General features: G+C 47.4%; 1 protein-coding gene across 6 annotated transcripts in view; it reads right to left on the reverse strand.

Annotated features, from left to right (window-relative positions):
• sdk2b (sidekick cell adhesion molecule 2b) overlaps positions 1 to 9,316 on the reverse strand; it is a 285,949-nt gene extending 276,633 nt beyond the window's left edge. For 3 of the 6 annotated variants that reach the window (XM_030399678.1, XM_030399677.1, XM_030399674.1), the window contains exon 1: positions 8,363 to 9,314. In XM_030399678.1, coding sequence (XP_030255538.1) covers positions 8,363 to 8,450 — 88 coding nt within the window. In that variant the 5' untranslated portion in view covers positions 8,451 to 9,314. Of the gene's footprint in view, positions 1 to 8,362 lie in introns of all 6 variants that reach the window. The other 3 variants (XM_030399676.1, XM_030399673.1, XM_030399675.1) reach the window with 2 other exon arrangements.
• Between the last annotated feature and the right edge of the window lie 10,928 nt (positions 9,317 to 20,244).

Raw genomic sequence — 20,244 nt, forward strand, 5'->3', positions numbered from 1 at the left:
CTGCGGCCTCCTGAAGCTCGTGTCACTCCGCGGTCCACACTCATTTCCATCTCGCCAGACGAGGGATGATGCCGGTAAACAAGCCTTGACTCCCCCCCCCCCCCCCCGCCGCCTGTCGCAGCATGCATAATGGCCCTCTTAGAGAGAGAGGGAAAAGTTCAAGTCCATAATCGCATCCCTACCTCTGGCTTATTATTATTTTTTTTTTAGAGGACATTTCAGAGCCCACGTTCAAGGGCATGGCGAGGAGCGGATGGCGCTCATTGCTAGTCGCCGTGCAGCTGTGCATCTGAAGTGCGGCGTTAAAGCGCAGAGTTCCTCCAGGTGCTAATTTGGCAGAGCAGAGCCGTGGGTCGGATGTGGAAACGCGGGATGCGCTTTCACCGCGGCGATATTAAAACAAGGTGGAACGCCCCACTGTAAACCCTACAATCCATTCTCAGCACTAAAACCTCTGTCAGGCCAAAGCTTTATGTGCAGATGGAGAGCAGCAGCAGCAGCAGCTTCAAAAGGAAAAAAAAACAAAAAACGCTTTGTTGCTCTTAAAAGCCGAGCACAATACACATGTAAGCTATCAGTGTTCTCCTTACTGTTCCTCAAAGGATAAATACAACCACCTTTGAATAAAATGTGCAAAACGTGCATGCTTAGCCTTTGCAGATGGATTTATTCTCCCTATAAATGTGAGACAAACTGTACAGGACGACGTGCGCTCAGCCTCAGATGGAGCATTAATTCCTCAGCTACGAGCCAGCGTGGCCCAAATACTCAGCAGGATGATCAAAGGAGCAGTTTAAGACCGTCGGAGAGAAAAAGGACAATCAACAAAACTATAATCCACTTCGGTCAGAGCTCCAATTAGGATATATCGCCCAACAATTAACATCAGACTGTCACGGCCGAAGCCAAAATAGAGACAAGTGGTCGCTCTGTTTTTATTGAGATGGACTCCGACAGGTCCTTCAGCATTGACCCCTGTCCGTCTGTGTGCATAGTGAGAATTCCCAGCTGGCCCGGTTGGCCTCTTTCCCCAGTCCACAGAGTCCAGAGCCCAAATTAATAACCATGCAAAGACAAATAGGACGACGCTGGCACACTCCAACCAGACTCCTTTGTGCCATGTTCCAGACACGGCGAGCTTAAAAAGAAAACTATTTGTGAAAATGAAAAGCTACATCATCGCCTCAGCCCAACAATTCTTGTGCTGGTCAAACTGTCAAGACTGCGCGGCACTCAGACGAGAGACAAAAAAGAAAATAAAGTACAATTCTAAACCTTTTTCTGTTCAATCCGACAGTCATTTTTCTGGCGGCGGTTGCATAACTGCAGTTTCAAAAGAGAGAGCCGGACCGGCTGAAACACTTCGGGATTAAAGTTCTTAGAATGTGCTCCGTGAGATGAGAGAAGAGGGGGAAATGAAAAGTGGCCTGCATGCCAATGAGGGAATTTGGAGGGAGGAAAATCAGGTTAGCGAACGAGATCGCTGTGAAACGGCGTTGATTATCTGCACCGTCGTCACCTCGAAGGACCCTCGGAGCAGAGAGCGGCAGCCATCTTTATGTTGCCTGTTGCAGTAAAGTAATCAAGCAAGAGTTTTAACATTTTAGATCGAGTTCCTCCTGAGAAGAGCCTGGGAGGGAATGTTTTCAAGCATCTTATCCAACCATTCTTTCCCCGTTCTTCCTCCTTACAGCACGGTGTTCGATGTAACTGGCCATCGTACCATCTTGCTCGACATGTTGGCCGGATGACCCTGAGGTTTTTCTTGGACATACAAATGAGTGAGACGGCTGCGTTATTTCAATCTGAACCTGATCTAACTTTCATGCTCTGGCAACCAGAATCAGAGCCTTGAATCCTTCTTCCTACACCGCTCCTCTTCCTCTCGCAACAAATTAGCTCTGGTTCTTGAATCTGCCCCAATCAGGGTTTCTTGGAAAGCACCAGTTTGGAGAGGAACCATTGTAATCAAGGCTGCGCCATCAACGGACCGAACTAAATAGTGGTGCTAAGATGGCGAGTCACACTTCTGTTCCGTATCCTCCTCCCCTCCCAGAAGCAAGGGCCGACTATAAAATATAAGCCGGAGAAGACGCGGATGAAAGACGAATGTCCTTTTCAATCCTCTCCATTCCGACCCAACACACTTTATGATATCGTCACGGTTCGCTCTTCAGGTCAAGGAAAATCTGCTATTTTATGGTCCCAGCTGGAAACCAACTTTTCAGGTTCTTAAGCGATTCATCTGCGGTTGAAACGCTCTGCAGAGTTTAAAACGAGGCGTGTTCACCTGTGGGGGGAAAAAAGAGGGGGAATAATTTAGGAAGTATCGCAGGGAATCTTGTGTGTTCAACCCAGGTCGCTTTTGTTTGCAGGCGGGATTATCCGACACATTCAGACAATCGGGATGATATCACGCTGCAAACCAAATGCGGGGAAATATCCCGCTGAGTTTGGCAGGAAGTTGCCGCGCAGATTAAACCTTGATAAAAGCTCGAGACAAGACAAAAAAAGGAAGCCTGACACATATTCACACGTCGCCGTGCTTCCCCTCCCTTCCCTCCTCACACATTTACAGCCCGAACAAAAGCAGAAAATGAGGACGCGGAGGACTCCGACGGCGGCTGCAGCTCTGAAGACGCGATGATGACACTTTCTTGTCATATACCCACATTAATAATGAGCAAAGGAGTATTATCATGCAAATATAAGTGATGCTGCGATTTATGCAGATTGATGCACGCAAGATCCTTCACAGAACGTGCCTATAGTAATAATACCAGTATATATGTTTCTATTATGGTGCTGTGGGAGGCAGGTCTGTACATCCAGGAGTGCTGAGGTGCGTTCAAGGCCGTCGATAGGTGAGACGTTCACTGATCGGATCGCTTCAGATTCATTCCAATCATCCACCTTTGACCACAGATGTACTAAACAGAGAATAAATAGTAGAATTGTGGTTGAAGAACACCAGAGTCGGTCAATGTGTCGTCATTCTTTTTCTTTTTTTAATTGCAAATGTTTTGAAATCTAAATCCTTTAAACATTTGGATCCCTCTTGATCTCATTGGCCGGTATCGGTGGGGAAAAAAGGGGACCGAGATCAATAAATACATCTTTAACTGGCAGGAGCTCCTGACGTGCTTTCTGGAGAGTAAAAACACAAAGCTCCTTCAGTCACGCCGCCTCTCTCTTGGACTCGCCACTACAAGAGACCTTGGGTGGGAAGTTTTGTTTTATTGAACGCAGCTCAGTGAAAACTCCAGACATCCCTCAGAGAAATCTATCACTGGATTCTGACCATGAGTTGTTTTTTTTATTCTCGCCAGCCCTGAATACTAAAAGTGATATGTTGTGACCTTTTGCCAGAGCGCTGGCTGCAGGGATCTGGGACAGCCTCGCTGTTTTTTTTTGTTTTTCCTTTTCCTGTTTGAGTGCACAGCTGCTACAAGGCGGCGGAGATCCCCAGTCTGTCAATTAAGACGCGCAACAAATCAGGGCATTTGTAGTCTGGAGACATCGTCAGCCGCGCCGTCTCCCTGAATCACTCGCTTATCTTTTTGTGGATTTGGACAAATGTACCACGTTAGTCTGAAATAATCTTTAAACGAACACTCGGGTGTCGGCGTCTGATGGAGGAGTGCCTTGTTTCAGGGATCAAAGGTGGCTTTGATCAATAATCTTGATTTGCGCTGCAGAGATCTGCTGTCGGTGTTACTGGAGACTCGCTTCTCAAGGGCTCAAGTGGAAACCCAGACACGTCACGCCAACACAAACGCCAGCAAGACGTCTCGATTGGAACGAGTTTCTGACCTCTGAGAGAACCAAAGTCACGGCAAGGACACAAAAGACGAGAGCACAACTGATGTGTCAGTGTCGGCAAACACGTCGGCCAAAGTATGACCAACATTATAATGCAGGAAAAGTGTAGTCAGGCTGGAATTTACTCATTAGCATACCACTGTAGTCACCGCCTGGCGAGCGTCCATCATACACACCGTTGCCAGGTTTGAAAGGCTCTTATCTCTGCACGACGAGTCCGTCACTTAGCTGTGTTCAGCCACAGAAAGCTTGCAGCAAAGTGAACCGACTAGCTTTACAGAGGAAGCTGAGAAGAAGGAACTGCACACGTCGCAGTGTCTTGGATTCGCCGAATCGGTCGGGTTACAGCAACTCTGAGGAGACAAACTACTCTTTTGTGCTTTTTAAATCCTGACGTAACGATGGTATAGGGCTCAGTGGTCCATTGATGGCGCAGCCTTGATTACAATGGTTCCTCTCCAAACTGGTGCTTTCCCAGAAACCCTGATTGGGGCAGATTCAAGAACCAGAGCTAATTAGTTGTGAGAGGAAGAGAAGCGGTGTAGGAAGAAGGATTCAAGGCTCTGATTCTGGTTGCCAGAGCATGAAAGTTAGATCAGGTTCAGACTGAAATAACGCAGCCGACTCCTTCATTTGTGTGTCCACAAAAAAACCTCAGGGTCATCCGGCAAACATGTCGAGCAAGATGGTACAATGGCCAATTTGATTGAACACCGTGCTGTAAGGAGAAAGAAATGCGCCTCGATAGACCGTCAGCGACATCATGGTTGGATAAAATGCTTAAAAACATTCCCTCCCAGGCTCTTCTCAGGAGGAACTTAACCAATCGTACTTTGAAACGCGTGTCCACCAGCTGATATATCGATATCTAACCTTCTCCCTCTCTCATGTTGGTTTCCCACGTTCTGACACCGTCACGTGCAACTGCAGCTTCCACCTCTCCATCTGAGAGCCACTGACTCAGTCACCCAACATTTCCGCCGCACATCTATCCATCTCTGATTACGTGCCCTATTTTGTTGCCTGTGATAAGAGAGCATCCAATTTTCAGAACTTTCCTTCTGAGGCCGTGGAGAGGTGCCGCCTAACTGTTTCATTCCAGCCCTGAGATTTCAATCCGGCCTCGTAACAAGAGTTAAAATGGAGATGACGTCCTTGACTTCTATCGCTGTGTCAGGGTCCGTGTTGAATACAGCGAGCTAAAAACAGGCCGGCGCTCCAAACATGTTGTGCACGCTCGCCGCACAGAGCTGATTCCTGACGAGTGTCCCGGCAGCTCTCCCCCCTCCTCCCCCCCCCCCAAACGCCCTGTCACAAGCATTACTTATGGATGTTAATCTGAGCGCCACGCCTCTGACAGAATGAAGTCCTCAACTCCGTCTAAAGCTCCCAAAGTCGAGCCGGAGCTAGTCGAGCTAATCTGCGAGACGCTGAGTGATGCCGAAGCATGTACGCCAAAACATGACATTCCAATAGAGTCGTCCCCCGCTGCTCCCGGCTCCAAAATAGACGTGTTAGAAATGACAAAACCAGCAGGCGAGCCCAGCATTGTCTCGGCATGACCTCGGTAAATGAATGGAAGTGAACAGTGGGACAGGCAGACAGCTCCTATAACTGTCACCGTGAACAAAATATCCGGGATGAATTGAGAGGATGGCCTGTTTTTTCTTTGATGCTTTAAGGAAGAAAACCGAGAGCGCGCTCATGTGTCAGAACCAAAAATAGGGTGTTTAAGCGTTAGAGGGCCTCAGTTTGACATGCAGAACGCTTCTCCCCCCCTTCAGATGAAAACATCACAGCGCCTGACAGACCCAGAGCAAATTTTCCAGACATCAATCAGGTACTGAGGAATGTTTATTAAAACTGAAGCGTCTTTTTCTTATTCCTCGCGCCGCACAATGATGATGAACGACAACGTACAAAAACTACAAGAGCTGAAGATCATCCCCTCGGAGCGAGACGTCGCAGCGCTCGGCTCCGTCCGTCGTTAAAAAAGCCGCCTTTTTTTTCTTTTTTTTCTGCAGACTGGTCATTAAAAACGTGGCGAGCGGTGGCTGACATGTCCGTCCAGAAGGCGTGCTGCTCGCCTCATCGTGTCCTTTAATCATCGCGTTGGAAAAAGAGAGAGCGGCCCACGCTGGGGTCACTTTCAATGAGCCGCACTCCGAACGGTCCGAGGAGACTCCAATTAAATCCTGCATTTTTTTGACCCAGGAGCGACCGCGTAATGAAATCTGATGGCTGCTGCTTGGATGGACTGAGCGGAGAAAGAGAGAGAGAGTGACACTCAACACAACTTCAACACATCCAGTCACATGCATGCCATACTGCTTCATGCACCCAACTTAAAATAAAAAAAACACAGCAAGGCCTTCTCCTCAGGCCGCTGCTGTGAATAATGTGTTCTTTATTTAACTCGCATCAGGAAGGAGCGTGGAGGAGATCCAGGATCAGATGCAGACGGCGAGGAGAGACTCGGTTGTGTGGAGAGAGGAAGCAACAATGTCAGGATTCTTAATCCCTCGGACACACCGCGTTATCAATCTCCTGTAAATGTCAGGCGCGAGGATGTGCCCTCATGAATGATGGATATCTGCCTTGTTTGTTTTTTTCATCTTCCCTACATTGTATTATTGAGTGAGCGCCACCGAGGGCTTAGAGTCTATCCAGAGAGGTAATACTCCCTCCTCACTGTGGCGGCGACACCTGAATCCCAATTACCCCTGAGTGGAGAGGGAGCGAGCCGAGCCGGAGTGGCAGAATCAGCACCTTGAAAACACATGAACGCACGAGTTTGGATTTCTCCTCCAAAACTTGTCAAGGATGCACAGAAGAGGAGGACAAATATTGATCAAGCCTCACTGCAACAGTACTTTGCAAGATGGAGCAACCTCAAGGACCCGGGCCCGCTAACCACAGAACCCGCCCAGCTCGGATCAGAGCGCAACTTGTGCGTTTTGCCTCCTTTTATCGGAATCTGTATTCAACCAACGTTCGTTTTCCCAAAGCAGCTGGCTCCCCTCGAAACAAAAACAAACATGTCATTAATGATAAGATCATTTGGAGAAAGAAACAGCCGACTGTACAAATATGAAAACACCCCGAGGGGCGACGTAATCGTGGGGTAGGGATAAAAAATAAATAAAAAGAAGAAGAAGAAGGAGGGAAGAGGGAGGAGGAGGGAGGGGGAGAGCCTGAGGTTACTGTAGACTCTCTGCTGGGCACCAGAGAGGCTCGCTCGTCTCCACAGAACATTTCAGGACTCTGGTGAGATTATTTCACTGAGCACCAGAAAACACACAGTCACTGCTCCCAGATCAGATCTGCTCACTGCCACACTTGGCTGTTCATCAGGGGGGAGAGAGGGAGAGAGAGGGAGAGGGGGGGGGGGGGGGGGAGGGAGGGAGAGAGAGAGAGAGAGAGAGAGGAGGAGGAGAGAGAGAGAGAGAGAGAGAGAGGGAGAGAGGGAGGAGGGGAGAGAGGGAGAGAGAGGAGAAGAAGAGAGAGGGAGAGAGACAGAGGGAGGGAGAGGGAGAGAGGGAGGGAGGCTCGAGGGGGAGAGAGGAGAGAAGAGAGCGGATAGGGGAGAGGAGAGAGAGAGAGGGAGAGAGAGGGAGAGAGAGAGATAGGAGGGAAGACGGAGCGAGGGGTAGGGAGAGGTGTGTAGAGAGGGGTAGAGAGCACGATAATTTGAGAGCTCAGAGAGGGAGGGAGAATATAGGGGGGTATATAATCGTATAGAGTAGAGCAGATGAGGGATAGATGAGGGAGAGGGGGGGGTGCGAGGGCGGGGGGAGGGAGAGAGAGGGAGAGAGAGAGAGAGGGAGAGAGGGAGAGGAGGAGAGAGACCAGGCTGCATAATTCTCAGAGAACCAATTAATTCTCAAACATTTTAAATGCCCCCCGTGCACGCGCCACACACGCACGCACGAGCCGCTGCATATCAATATGCATCTGTTTATTTGCGGCGCTTGGCAAAGTTTAATTTCCGAGGGAGCGCGCTGATTAATTAATTAGTACTTATTAATCAGAGTAACGTTTTTAACAGCTGGGCTTCTGATGACATATTCATCGCATGCGCGCTGTTCAAACTGGAGAGAACGCGTTTGTAAACAGTGGAACAGCTGGAGAGAGAAACACCCTGGTGATAAACTAAATTAAAAAAACAAAAAAAATAAATAAATAAATAACATGCCGCCGTGAACGCATCATGGTCATGATGGGGGAGCAGGCATCAGAACTTGGGTTGAAGTTCGGGGTTTAATGTGAAGTTCATGTGATGTTTAATCACAGGAGCAGCGAGGGAATGTGTGTGTGTGTGTGTGTGTGTGTGTGTGTGTGTGTGTGTGTCACTAGCCTGCAATTAAGACGAGAGTGTGTGTCACAGTGATGTGGAGCCTAATGAGGAAATTATAGGCTACGCGCAAAAAGCCTGAGAATAATGAGCCCATCACAGACCCGCCGGCCTCCAGAACAAACCCTGCCGGGCACACACGGGCTCTAATGGGCCCGGCTGGTGCTGATCGGTGTCCCTTCTTACCTTGAGCTCGTGCGGAGTGGATGAGTAAGGAAAAAAATAAAATCCATGTGGCGCGCCACATCGATCTGCTCCAGGAGTCCGCAAACATTGTTCCAAACCGGAGAGGCAGGCTGGACAACAAGTGCCCGGTGAGCTGGAAGCGTGGAAGTGTGGTTCTGGTTCTGCTGTCCTCCTCCTTCTTCCTCCTGGTCCTCCTGCTGCCGCCGCCGCCGCTGCTGCTGCTGCTGCTGCCGGGGGTCTCCTGCCGCCACTCGAGCCGGGCAGAGCGCACCGAGGTGGGCGCGCAACAAAAAAAAAAAGCCGAGGGTCCGCAGCCTGTTCGGTCCAACAGTCCTGTACCTGTTCTCACACGGACCCCCGCAGGATACACTGACGATCCTCCAGCGGGTGCCTGTTAGTTGGTTTCTCTGAAGTGCTGGATGCAACTCAGTCAGATGAATCCAGGTTAAATCCAAACCCAGTCCGCTGCTCGCTGCACCTGTGACGATCCGCGCCTCGCACTTTTTTTCCTCGCGTCCTTGAGATGTTGCAGTTTTCCGCCTCTTACTTCTAACTTCACTCTCCCAGTCCGCAACCGAGTGCTTACAGTTGTTTTTTTTTTTCTTTCTCCGGACAGACTTTAACTCGAATCCTCCCCCACAGCGCGCTGTCAAGGTCGGCAATTCAGTCTGACAGGAGCGCTGGGAAGAAGTTCAGCGGCTCGGAGAGCGGAGAATGAGGGCAGCGGGGGGAGAAACCTGCACGCAGTCACGCTGTCATGGTCGGAGCCTGCCGCGGAGGAGAGCCCGGCTGCCGGTGTGCGTCGGATGAGGACGAGTCCCGGGTTCTTTATGAGGAAACGTTCAGATGGTGGTGAGCTGGCGGCGCAGCGCAGGTCGCCACCGTGCGGCCGCGCGTAAAAGCGCACGCCAGGTCGCCAACACAGCCAGGCACAGGATTTCCAGGAGAGGATTTTACTGCTTTCCACATCACAAAAAAAAAAAGGTGGCATGAATATAGTCCTTTGTTGAAATGATTTAAGGGAACACACGCTCCCTTGTGTTGCCAGACTTGTTCTCAGGCTGCTCCTGCAGGGGCGGATAATGTGCCTGAGTTTATTGACCTTCTTGTATTTCTTTTATCCTCCACTGCATATACTCTGGCTGCGTGTTAATACTTGGAGGGTTGATAGCGGGGCACCCTTCAGAGCACGGCGCCGTTGTTCTTCTCTCTGAGGCTGTGCAACTGTGCAACACGACTGGAGAGAGACACACAAACGGCCGTGCCGAGTCTCCACGCGCGGCACCGGCTGGAACACTGCTGCATGTTATCTCGCCTGTGTGCAGCAGGAGAAGAAGAAGGAGTGGAAGGAGAGGGAGAGGGTGGGGAAATGAATGAGTGGAGGGGGCAGGAGGAGGAGGAGGAGGAGGAGGAGGGGTGGATGGAGAGTGACAGAGCAAACGCCGCTTCCAATATGACAGTATCAGGGAAGCGGAGGCCGACGGAGAGAATGAGAGAGCATGACAGAGCAAAATGTTCCTGTCTCGAGCATGACAGCGTCGTGCCAGGAGAAAGCTGGAGTGCTTAATGCTTGTTATGTTTTGTTTTTTTTGTTTTTTGTGAGCCAATGGCGAGAGCATCTAAGCCACCACAGGGCAGCGAGGGAATAATGCACCATGGTAATAGCCTCTGTTGCTTCTCAGCGTGGTCGTCAGGCTCCCGTCGGCTCTCCCTCCTCCCCCGCTTACCCCCAAAAATGTGATACCTTGCACAAAAGTTAATAACAGGAGAGTTAACATCAGGAAAAGCAAGACGGAGCGCTGCCTCGGCCGCCCTCCAGGCTGCTCGGGGACCCGATTATGATTTTTCAAAGTGTGACTGAAGTCAGCGAGAGGGTAATTTAGAGAATCCCTGGACGCGTTAAGTTTTTTTGAGCCCCAGCTTTCCGCACAGTCGAGCCAAAGCGGTTTGTTTGTGAAGCTTTTTTTTCTCTCCCCTCGACGCGCAGATGCCAACGCCGCCAGGTGTTAGCCCGCGATGCTGTCGAGCTGCAGCTACCTGTGATCACAGGTGCTAAAGCAGCTTTCTGCAAGCTGTGTTCACTTCAGTCTAAGATACTCTTTTCATCTGGCCCCCGAATTAACCACACAACTGGTAATGAGTTGTCTGCAGCAGACTGCAATTATTTCAAGTTATGCTGACACTTGCCCTGGGCGTCCATATTTAACACCTTAAACCAGACCACCGGATGCCATTTTTGGCACAGCCGGCGAGACGGAAAGGAGGGCAAAGAAACGTGGAAGTTACTGGAGAAAACACGTTATTTTCCTCTTAAAGACGCGAGCCAGCGAGCAGCAAGTGCAGGTCCTTGAATGCGTCTTTCCTCTTTGTTCACTGGCGTCCATTCAATTCTGTTTTCTGATATTTTGAAACTCCGGGCTGATATTTACATGTTTGGATGTGTAAATGAGTCAGTTACATTCAGAAATGACCCCCGCCGATCCAGGGAGCCATTGATTTCTTGTATGAAAATGTATGAACAGACCCCGCTGTGTGCCGGGCCCTTTATTTGAATGCTTAGCGAAAAGTGTTGGAATGAGTCCGGTCGATCGCCTCAGCTGGCAGCCGCGACACGACTGCAATGGAGATCCAGGTAGCTCCTCCAGGTGAACTCTTCTCTCGGACTCTGGCTCGCCTTTCGCCCGCCGTCTTCCCACAACAACCCATGTCTCGCGAGATTTCTGAGAGATTCTTTTGTTTCCGCGAACAGAAAGTTTCTCTCTCTGCAGGAAGTGTTTCCGCTTCTCGTGAACGTTGTCGCGTACGTGTCGTAGCTGCAATCTAATGGACCAATTCCAAAACTTCTGATGCGTATGAATCATTTGCACACCCGAGCATTTAAACACTTTAAACACAGGGCTCAGGTTTTTTAGAAAAGTACCAGAATTCCCATTTGAATGAAAATCAGATACTGCAGGCAAGTTTAAAGAGTCTCTTTATACATATTCACGCAAGACAAGAGTAGAAATCAATGGCTGACAAGATTGGTAGAAATGTAGATTTCTGCAGAAGTTAAGCTGCAATTTAAAATGTACATTTTAGAGCAGATTGGCTGAGACCAGATATTTTCTACCCGCCCCGACTCAGAAAACAACCCAGCAACAAACTTTGTCCACATGCTGAATCTTCAACCAGGAAGAGCACTCGCTACATTTTCTACCAACAAAGTGAAAGAGGCACTCAGGAGGTGAAGCCCGGCCTGGAGGGGAGGAACAGAGGGGAGGACGGGGGAGGAGGAGGGGGAGGGGGAGGGGGAGGCATCTTTGAACAACAGAGAGCATCAATGTTTGAAATCATCGGAGATACACTCTCAGACCAAAGTCCAGATCCTCGCCTCGGTTTGTGTTTGTTAAGATTTGTTTTGTTTTTTTTACCTGAGATAAGGTAAGATGGTCTACACACACACACACACACACACACACACACATTACACGCCAAGAGAAATAATATCAGAGAAATGGTCTGTCGGCTGAAAGATGGAGGTCAGACCTCCACGAGGAAGAAAAAAAAAGCTGAGGGGAGATTCTTGAGTGCTTTAGAGAGATCTGTGAAGCTCTCCTGCTCCTCACACTCCCACCACAACCTGAGGGTAGAGTCTGCATTAACCTCCAGTGAGATTTATCCATCCACGGGCCTTAATCTGCCCGAAAAACTCAACGTAAGGGGAAGAAACACATTAAACGAACTGTTTATCAAACATTTCTCACGGCATTAACACGTCGCTGTCAATTAGAGCCCGTTTAAGACGATGCTGCAAAAGAAACGGGGATCTTCTTAAACCAGAATGCTCCGTCCTTTCTTCCACCACTCTGACCAATCTCACTGGAGGCTTAATGAATCGGAACGAGCAGGGGATAATGGGGAACGGGAGCTCGGTGGGAGGCCGATGGGGTGATGAGCGTTGCTTATTACCTCCAAGGCCAATTACAATAAAGATCTGTCATCGCGTCCCCCACTGATAGAGGAAGAGTCGCGGTCTCCCACCGGGGCTCGGCTGACCATCTGAACAACCCCGGCCAACACAAACACGCTAAGCTGAACCCGCGGCCTCATTTAGAAGGGTGTTTATGCAGCGTCGCTCGTTTGGAGCCAAGGTCAGTTTACTTCTCCCATTAGAACAGGTTAGTTCTGAGCGACTCGCTGCACCTCCCTCGGCTTTCTTTTAGTTTTTTTTAGAGATAGTTTGATGTGAGAGAAATATTCATCTACAGGGACCTCGTTACAGAAAAAAATGTCCTAACAGCCTGCGCTATCTTAACTTAGGTTTTCAAAGATAGGGAAAAGCAATTCCTTAACTGGTGGCTGTGTCCGATCCTTCCTCCAGAGCGTTTATCTTAACTTAACATCAGAGATCCTGACTAAAGACTATAAACTCGCCTCAGTCGGCACTTATCAGTGTTATGAGTGGGTACGTTTTGGTTTTGTTGGATCTGAGGCATTGATGGTGTCGTTTAAAGAGAGCATACAAACGAATTTATGGTCATAGAGAAGGCTAAATCAGTGTTAGCTTCTTCAACAGGCTAACATTGGTCCTAGTTTCTCCGACAAGCTAACCTCAGCATTAGCTTCTCCAACAGGCTAACCGTAGTGGTAGCTTATCCAACATCAGTGTTAACATTTTCGACAGGCTAACCTCAGTGTTAGCTTCTCAATCACGCTAAAATCAGTATTAGCTTCTTCAATGAGCTAACCTCAGTGTTAGTTTCTCCAACAGGCTAACTTCATTGTTAGCTTCTCTAACATGCTAACATCGGTGTTAACTTCTCTAAAAGGCTAACATCAGTGTTAGCTTCTCAATCACGCTAAAATCAGTATTAGCTTCTTCAATGAGCTAACCTCAGTGTTAGTTTCCCCAACATGCCAACATCACTGTTAGCTTCTCGAACAGGCTAACCTCAGTGTTAGCTTCCCCAACATGCCAACATCAGTGTTGGCTTCTCTAACAGGCTAACATCAGTGTTAACTTCTCTAAAAGGCTAACATCAGTGTTAGCTTCTCTAAAAGGCTAACATCAGTGTTAGCTTCTCTAACATGCTAACATCAGTGTTAACTTCTCTAACAGGCTAACACCAGTGTTAGCTTCTCTAAAAGGCTAACCTCAGTGTTAGCTTCTCAATCAGGCTAACGTCAGTGTTAGCTTCTCCAACAGGCTAACATCAGTGTTAGCTTCTCTAAAAGGCTAACCTCAGTGTTAGCTTCTCTAAAAGGCTAACCTCAGTGTTAGCTTCTCTAACAGGCTAACCTCAGTGTTAGCTTCTCTAACAGGCTAACCTCAGTGTTAGCTTCTCTAAAAGGCTAACATCAGTGTTAGATTCTCCAACAGGCTAACACCAGTGTTAGCTTCTCTAACAGGCTAACCTCAGTGTTAGCTTCTCTAACAGGCTAACCTCAGTGTTAGCTTCTCCAACAGGCTAACCTCAGTGTTAGCTTCTCTAACAGGCTAACCTCAGTGTTAGCTTCTCTAACAGGCTAACCTCAGTGTTAGCTTCTCTAACAGGCTAACCTCAGTGTTAGCTTCTCCAACAGGCTAACATCAGTGTTAGCTTCTCTAACAGGCTAACCTCAGTGTTAGCTTCTCCAACAGGCTAACCTCAGTACTCTGAGATAAGATAAGATTGTTTCCTCAGTGCAGTATGTTTGTTTCTGTAATAGCAAGAATAATTAAAGTCATCCTAAAGTGAGTGAAGACTTTCACACTTCATTTCAGTTTCTGTAACGAGCTGCCAGGTTTATATTTCTATAGAAAAAATGACACAGAAGGTGAAAGTAAACACACGAAAATCCATCTGTCACAGTTCAACAACCTTCCAGACTAATTACCACCGTGTTGAAGAGCAGCGTTAACGACATCCTGTGACTCATAGGTAGAGCCGGCGTCTTGTTAACAGGAGGTCGCTGGTTTAATTCCCCTGCAGTTAATTTACTGAATTACTGTAAGTCACTTTGGACAAAAGCATCTGATAAATGCCATAAAATGTTGATGTAAATGTAAATATGCTTAATAACTGAACTGGGCACTCATGTTTAATAAACCCTGGTGTTCAATCTAATGTATGTACGGATCTCTAATTGTAGGCATTCTGGCAGATGGAGATGAGTAAAAGAAAAAATCCGATGGCCTCCATCAGAGAGAGAGATCAGTCGCAGAAGCAGAACTGTTTGTGTAAATGAGACAGATGGTCAAAATCGAAAAAGAAATATGTTAAGCGGAGCGGCGCCAACCTTGGCAAAGGAAGGCGCCCGACGTAGAACGAAAGGTAACGAGGGGAAGGTGTAGGAGTTAAGAACCAAAGAATTAAGAAAACAGTTTTTTTAGGAGCACGCTTGTACTTTCGGATTTGCCAGCGAATCCATTTTTCACCACCCGGCAACAAAAGACTCGACTCGGCATGGATGGATGTGACGGTGCAGCAGCTGAGCAGCGGTTGCTCCTGACTGCATCACCCTCCGGTTCGTACATGCACCTCGCTCTCGTCTCTCACATATTGAAGAGACTGCAGAATTAACCGTGATGCGTGGAGCAGCATCAGCGCTTCACCTTTAAAGGATTGTTTTACCCCATTAAAAAAAAACAGATATGTTACCTTTAAGTGCCGTTATGAGCCGTGAGGATGTTTTTGTTTTTGCTGGCGACATTCTGTGCGATGGAGGTTTAATGGAACTTTATGTGGGGGATTTTTTTTCGCAGCACGGAGATAAAAAATGATATAAAAACCCAACGAAACACAAGAGATGTTAGTGTTGAATTTTTTAAAACGCTTTTCTGGCTGTCAGTGCTCGCCCAACTTTTTTCGAACACCTCCTGCTTGAAAACCCCCCTCCACAAAAAAAAGTTGGAAAAAGATTGGAAGGGTGGATCGACGGGAATACGTACGGTCGGATTAATAAATGATAGATGAGCACGAAAAAACACAAATCCAGTGACAGCGTGAAGAAGACGGACGTGGTTGTTGACAGGCTGGAAATCTTCCAACGATTAGATGAAAGTTTATCGTCTTTGCTTTCACTTTTCATTGTTCCAGGAGTGAAACAGTCAAAAAAAAAACCTATGAACTGTGAAGCGCTCCACGGTTCATTTAGCAACAATATTAAATCCACAACATCCTGTTAGGCTTTCAAAATAAAACTCAAATCAGTCCAGTAGAAAGACGTGTTATGAGGTTTGGACTGTGATTCGGTTTAGGCACCAAAACTTCTCGGTTAGGTTTAAAGAAAAAGGGTCAAACGTTGAGGGATACGGCAGGTGGTGAAATCCTACATAACGTACCAACAGGACCAGAACCTTGTTCTCTAGAGAGAAAGTCCAGTGGACGACTCACCCGACTCACCCGACCTCCTCCCACGTTGGACTTTTCTCTTTCTTTAAGATACAGAAAGGAAAGAGTTCTTCATGAACTGATGCTGGAGAGGAACCGACAGTGTGTGATGAACGATTCAGCTCTTCAGTTTTCATCTACTCATTTCTGTCTCAGGTTTGAGTTTCAGTACGTACAACGGTTTCGTCTTGTAAAGAACCGGATCATTGGAGATGAACTACAGTGAAAAGCTCTGACAGATCTCAGGCTTCCATACAAAACTTGCTCGCCTTGACACTCTCAAGTTTGGCCATTCAAAGCGTTTCAGATGAAATCCAAACACTCGAGGAAACTGGAAGAAGATTCTCACCCGGAGCTTTCATCAGGTCAGATAATCGTCTGTAACGTACACAGAACATGACGCACAGACGCGTCACAGCCGGGCCTCGACGCTGACAGATTGGCTGGGCCGATGCCGGCGGCGGCGCCATATAGCTTCAGTTTTATCACCGGCTGGGGGAAATGAACATCACGCCACCACGTCAAAGCTTTGGACAGAGCATCATTCTTTTAGTCCTGATTGAATTCTGGGCTGTGAGCCCGTCTGACGGATCCGAAGTGTCACTCCGACATTCTGCCTGAATCCTGCTCTGTTCGAAGAGACTCCGAACGCTGACGCCGTCTGAGCGAGTGGAGTTACATCAGAACCCTTTAGTGATACTGACACATAACACATAAACATATGGTACACACATTAGAGTGAAAAATTGCTCCTGATTTCTAATTTTTTTTGCATGTTTGTCACACCTAAATGTTTCAGATCAACAAACAAATTTAAATACAAGACAAAGATAACACAAGCAAACACGAAATGCAGTTTTTAAATGGAGGTTTTTATTATTACAGGGGAAAAAATCCAAACTACATGGCCCTGTGTGAAAAAGTGATTGCCCCCTAAACATAATAACTGTTGCATCAACTGCAATCAAGCGTTTGTGATAGAGTCTTTTGCAGCTGTGGAGGAAATTTGGCCCACTCGTCTTTGCAGAATTGTTGTAATTCAGCCACATTGGAGGGTTTTTTCGAGCATGAACCGACTTTTTAAAGTGAAACTCTCGACAAAAAGCAACCCGAGGCTTTTTTTTGTGATTGAATATGAGTCAAACCTTCATGCAAAAGCATCATTACGACGAGAGAGGCACTTTTAAGTTTTACTGTAGAACGTTTTCGGGCAAGCTCATTTTCAATGGGAGTGCTACGGGGCACTTTAACACTAGCATCAAAATCTCTATTTTTAAAACAGTAAGAAGTCTCGACACAACATGAAACTTTGCTGGTAGTATCACCAGGGTCTCTCCACATGAACACGAGCATTGAGAACATTGTTTGTGTACACAGAGTTTACTAAAAAGAAGGTTTTTGAACTACTCACCGTAGGAGCACAACAAGTAACTTTCCTGCCTTTTAGGTCTCTTAGGTCACATTCTGAGATCGACACTTCTCCACTGGCAGGACGGCGGAGAGTGGAACAAGCTACTGCTAACGTGAGTTGTCCAAAATCCTTCTTTTTAGTAAACTCTGTGTACACGAACAATGTTCTCCATGCTCGTGTTCATGTGTAGAGACCCTGGTGATACTACGAGCAAAGTTTCATGTGTCGAGACTTCTTACTGTTTTAAAAATAGAGATTTTGATGCTAGCGTAAAAGTTTGACTCATATTCAATCACAATTAAAGCCGATTAAGTTCGGGACTTTGACTAGACCGCTCCAGAGTCTTCATTTTGTTTTTCTTCAGCCAGTCTGAGGTGGACTTGCTGGTGTGTTTTGGATCACTGTCCTGCTGCAGAACCAAAGTTCAGCTTGAGGTCTCGAACAGTAAATAAGAAATCAGGAAGGGGGCCGACACTTTTTCAAACCACTGCATATATCTATACCAAGTCATCTCCAGATGGAAACCCAGATATCTGCACTAAAACTAACAGAAACATCTCTTGGATGCTCTCCGCCTGCAGTGGGTTCATTTCATTGGGTCACAGTGAATCAAACATGCATCGATGCAGCGCTGTAATTGGTGCAAAGAGCCGCTGTTCTCCCGCCCACTGGTATGAGTTTAGGTCAACGCGTGTGTCACTGAGCCTGGAGACAAGATGCTCCGCTGCTGCTACAAATGTCCGCACGCTGCCCCGGCCTCCATGTTGGATGATCGAGCTCTCACGCCCCCCCAGAGCGCTGCAGGCGCCGTTTGGTGCTGAGATGCAGGAAGACAGATTTCACCTCCTCCAACTTTTTTCTGTGGTCGAAGACTCTTTGTGTGTCCTGAAAGAGGAAACACGCCCGCTGGCTTTCTATCCGAAGGACGTTTTCATCGTTTCTGCTGGGATCGTGGCCGACGGACCGCGGCACTTTTTCAAGAGGGAACGAGTGTTTATTGAAGGTTAACCATATCTAATGCGGTATTATAAGCTCCTTTATGTATCTGTCGATCGCACCTTCGTCTCCAGGTGTGTGTTGAGATAGAGAAGAAGACAAAGAGTGCGCATGAAGACAGCGTGTTCCAGCTCGAACCTGCAGATAAGCAGCTAATAGCTTTTCATCAGATTCCTCCTCAGACCTGCTCCCGTCACATTCAATAGCTTGTGTTGCAGATTTTTTTTTTTTTCTTCCGTGCACCTCAGCGGAGAATGACGCTCTTTCAGGACGTCGAGGCGCAAGGTCTCATGATGGATTCAGGTTGGACTTCTTTTGTTCCTCTCCACATTTTCCTTGGAGTGTGGCAGCCTTGTCTGAGTCCGGTTTTGTTTGTGTCATGCTATCAATCACACTCTCCGATGAATGAATGCGGCTGAACTGCGGTGTGCTATTCGGTTTGGAATGCTATTAGAATCGAATCTGTCCGCGTCCTTGTGCTCCAGCCTGCAGATTCTTGATGATGACGAACACGTTTTCTCTCGTGAAAGTGTTTTTGACTAGACGTGCGCACGCTCCAATGAGCGAGGAGGTCTTGAATGCTGCCAGTGAGTACGTTGAGAAAAAGCTGCTAATAGTGGTAAGAAATTATTTTTCTGTATCTGTTTCCCGGACAACAAACTGTATTTGTTCTCCCGTAAAGGTTTCACAGGGAGAATTCTTCTCGTCTCAGGAAATGAGGCTAATTTTCCTCCCTGACGCTGGAGGAGTTCTTCAAGGGAGCCTGAAGTAGAACTGAGCGCAAATGGGAGAAAAAACACATTTATGATGAGATATATCGAGCGAGCACAGCAGAACTTTTTTTCATAAAGATGCTGGGAGGTCTGGATTTGAAGACAATCACACAAAGCCTGATGTTCTCTCCTCAGCGTCAGTAATCCTGACCCATCAGAAGACTCACGTGTTTTTTCTCTTCTCATTCTAAATGCAAACGCAACAATTTTATGCCTGAGCAGCTGTTTGTATGTGAGGTGGGTCCGGAAACGCTGCAGACGTACAGCGCGGCGTGCTGCTCGACACTCCGTCTTCCGTCCTCCTGCATCTGTTCGACGCTACCTGACGGGACTAATTGAGGAGAGACGCTCTAAGCGGCTTTATTTAGCCGCGCTGGATGTGCTTCACGTGTGCGTCGGCGGGGTTGGATTGTTGAGGGCGAGCTGCAAACATATCTTCAATCCGCCCACTCGGACTGACTGTGGATCTGACTCACGGTGTGCTGGTTAGAGTTATGACGTGCCATGATGTCATCACTCGTGCTGTTTTGAATGTCAGGGACGTGGAAAAACTTTTACGTAGCGAAGGTCCCGCTTAAATGATTTCACTCCTAATTTGTTCGTGTTTGACCTTTCAAAATAAGTGCATGTTTGTACAATTGAAACAGATTTGAGGCGTGTGTTCGCCCGCTGGTCACGTCTTTACTTTAATCTCTGGGTGACAAATACACCGTCTACTCCACCAATTAATCAGTAATTAGCTACGAGAAATGTTTGCAACCACTGTCTTTATCTGAAGGTGAGCATCAAGAAGAAGATTAGTCCGTCACTTTATTAATTAATATTTAGAAGACAGATCTTTGTGGGTCAATTCTGAATTGTAAGATGATTTTTCTTTGTGAACACCAACTTAGAAAACCGGAATCCTCTGTTTTAAAAGTACAAATGTAGGAAGATTTTCGTCCAACACAACCATCGTTTACTGAGTCAAGACTCCGATTTCACAGCTGATAGGTGCCGTCTAAGGCCCTCCACATCAAATCTGGCATATCAGAGCAATTTTTCCTCCACTGTAACTACAGCAAACGTTCAGGATTGATTCGGCGCGTGCAGTGAGAGCGATGGAGCATTTCTCCATGCGTTGAAAAAAAACATACGTGGAAGACGAAAAATTAAAGAGCACAGAGAACAGAGTGTCGTCGGAGCTCGGCAGCAATCACACAATTACACGCTTGGGTAGAAACGTGATAACGCGCCGCGACACACTGTGTTCTAATGCAACTTGGCAAAACATGTTTGTTATCTTCTCAATCACAGTGATGGATCGCCTTCACCGACTGAATCGGACGTGTTGGGAGTCGTTCTGGA

This window comes from Sparus aurata, chromosome 20, assembly GCF_900880675.1.
Source record: "Sparus aurata chromosome 20, fSpaAur1.1, whole genome shotgun sequence".
NCBI lineage: Eukaryota > Metazoa > Chordata > Actinopteri > Spariformes > Sparidae > Sparus > Sparus aurata.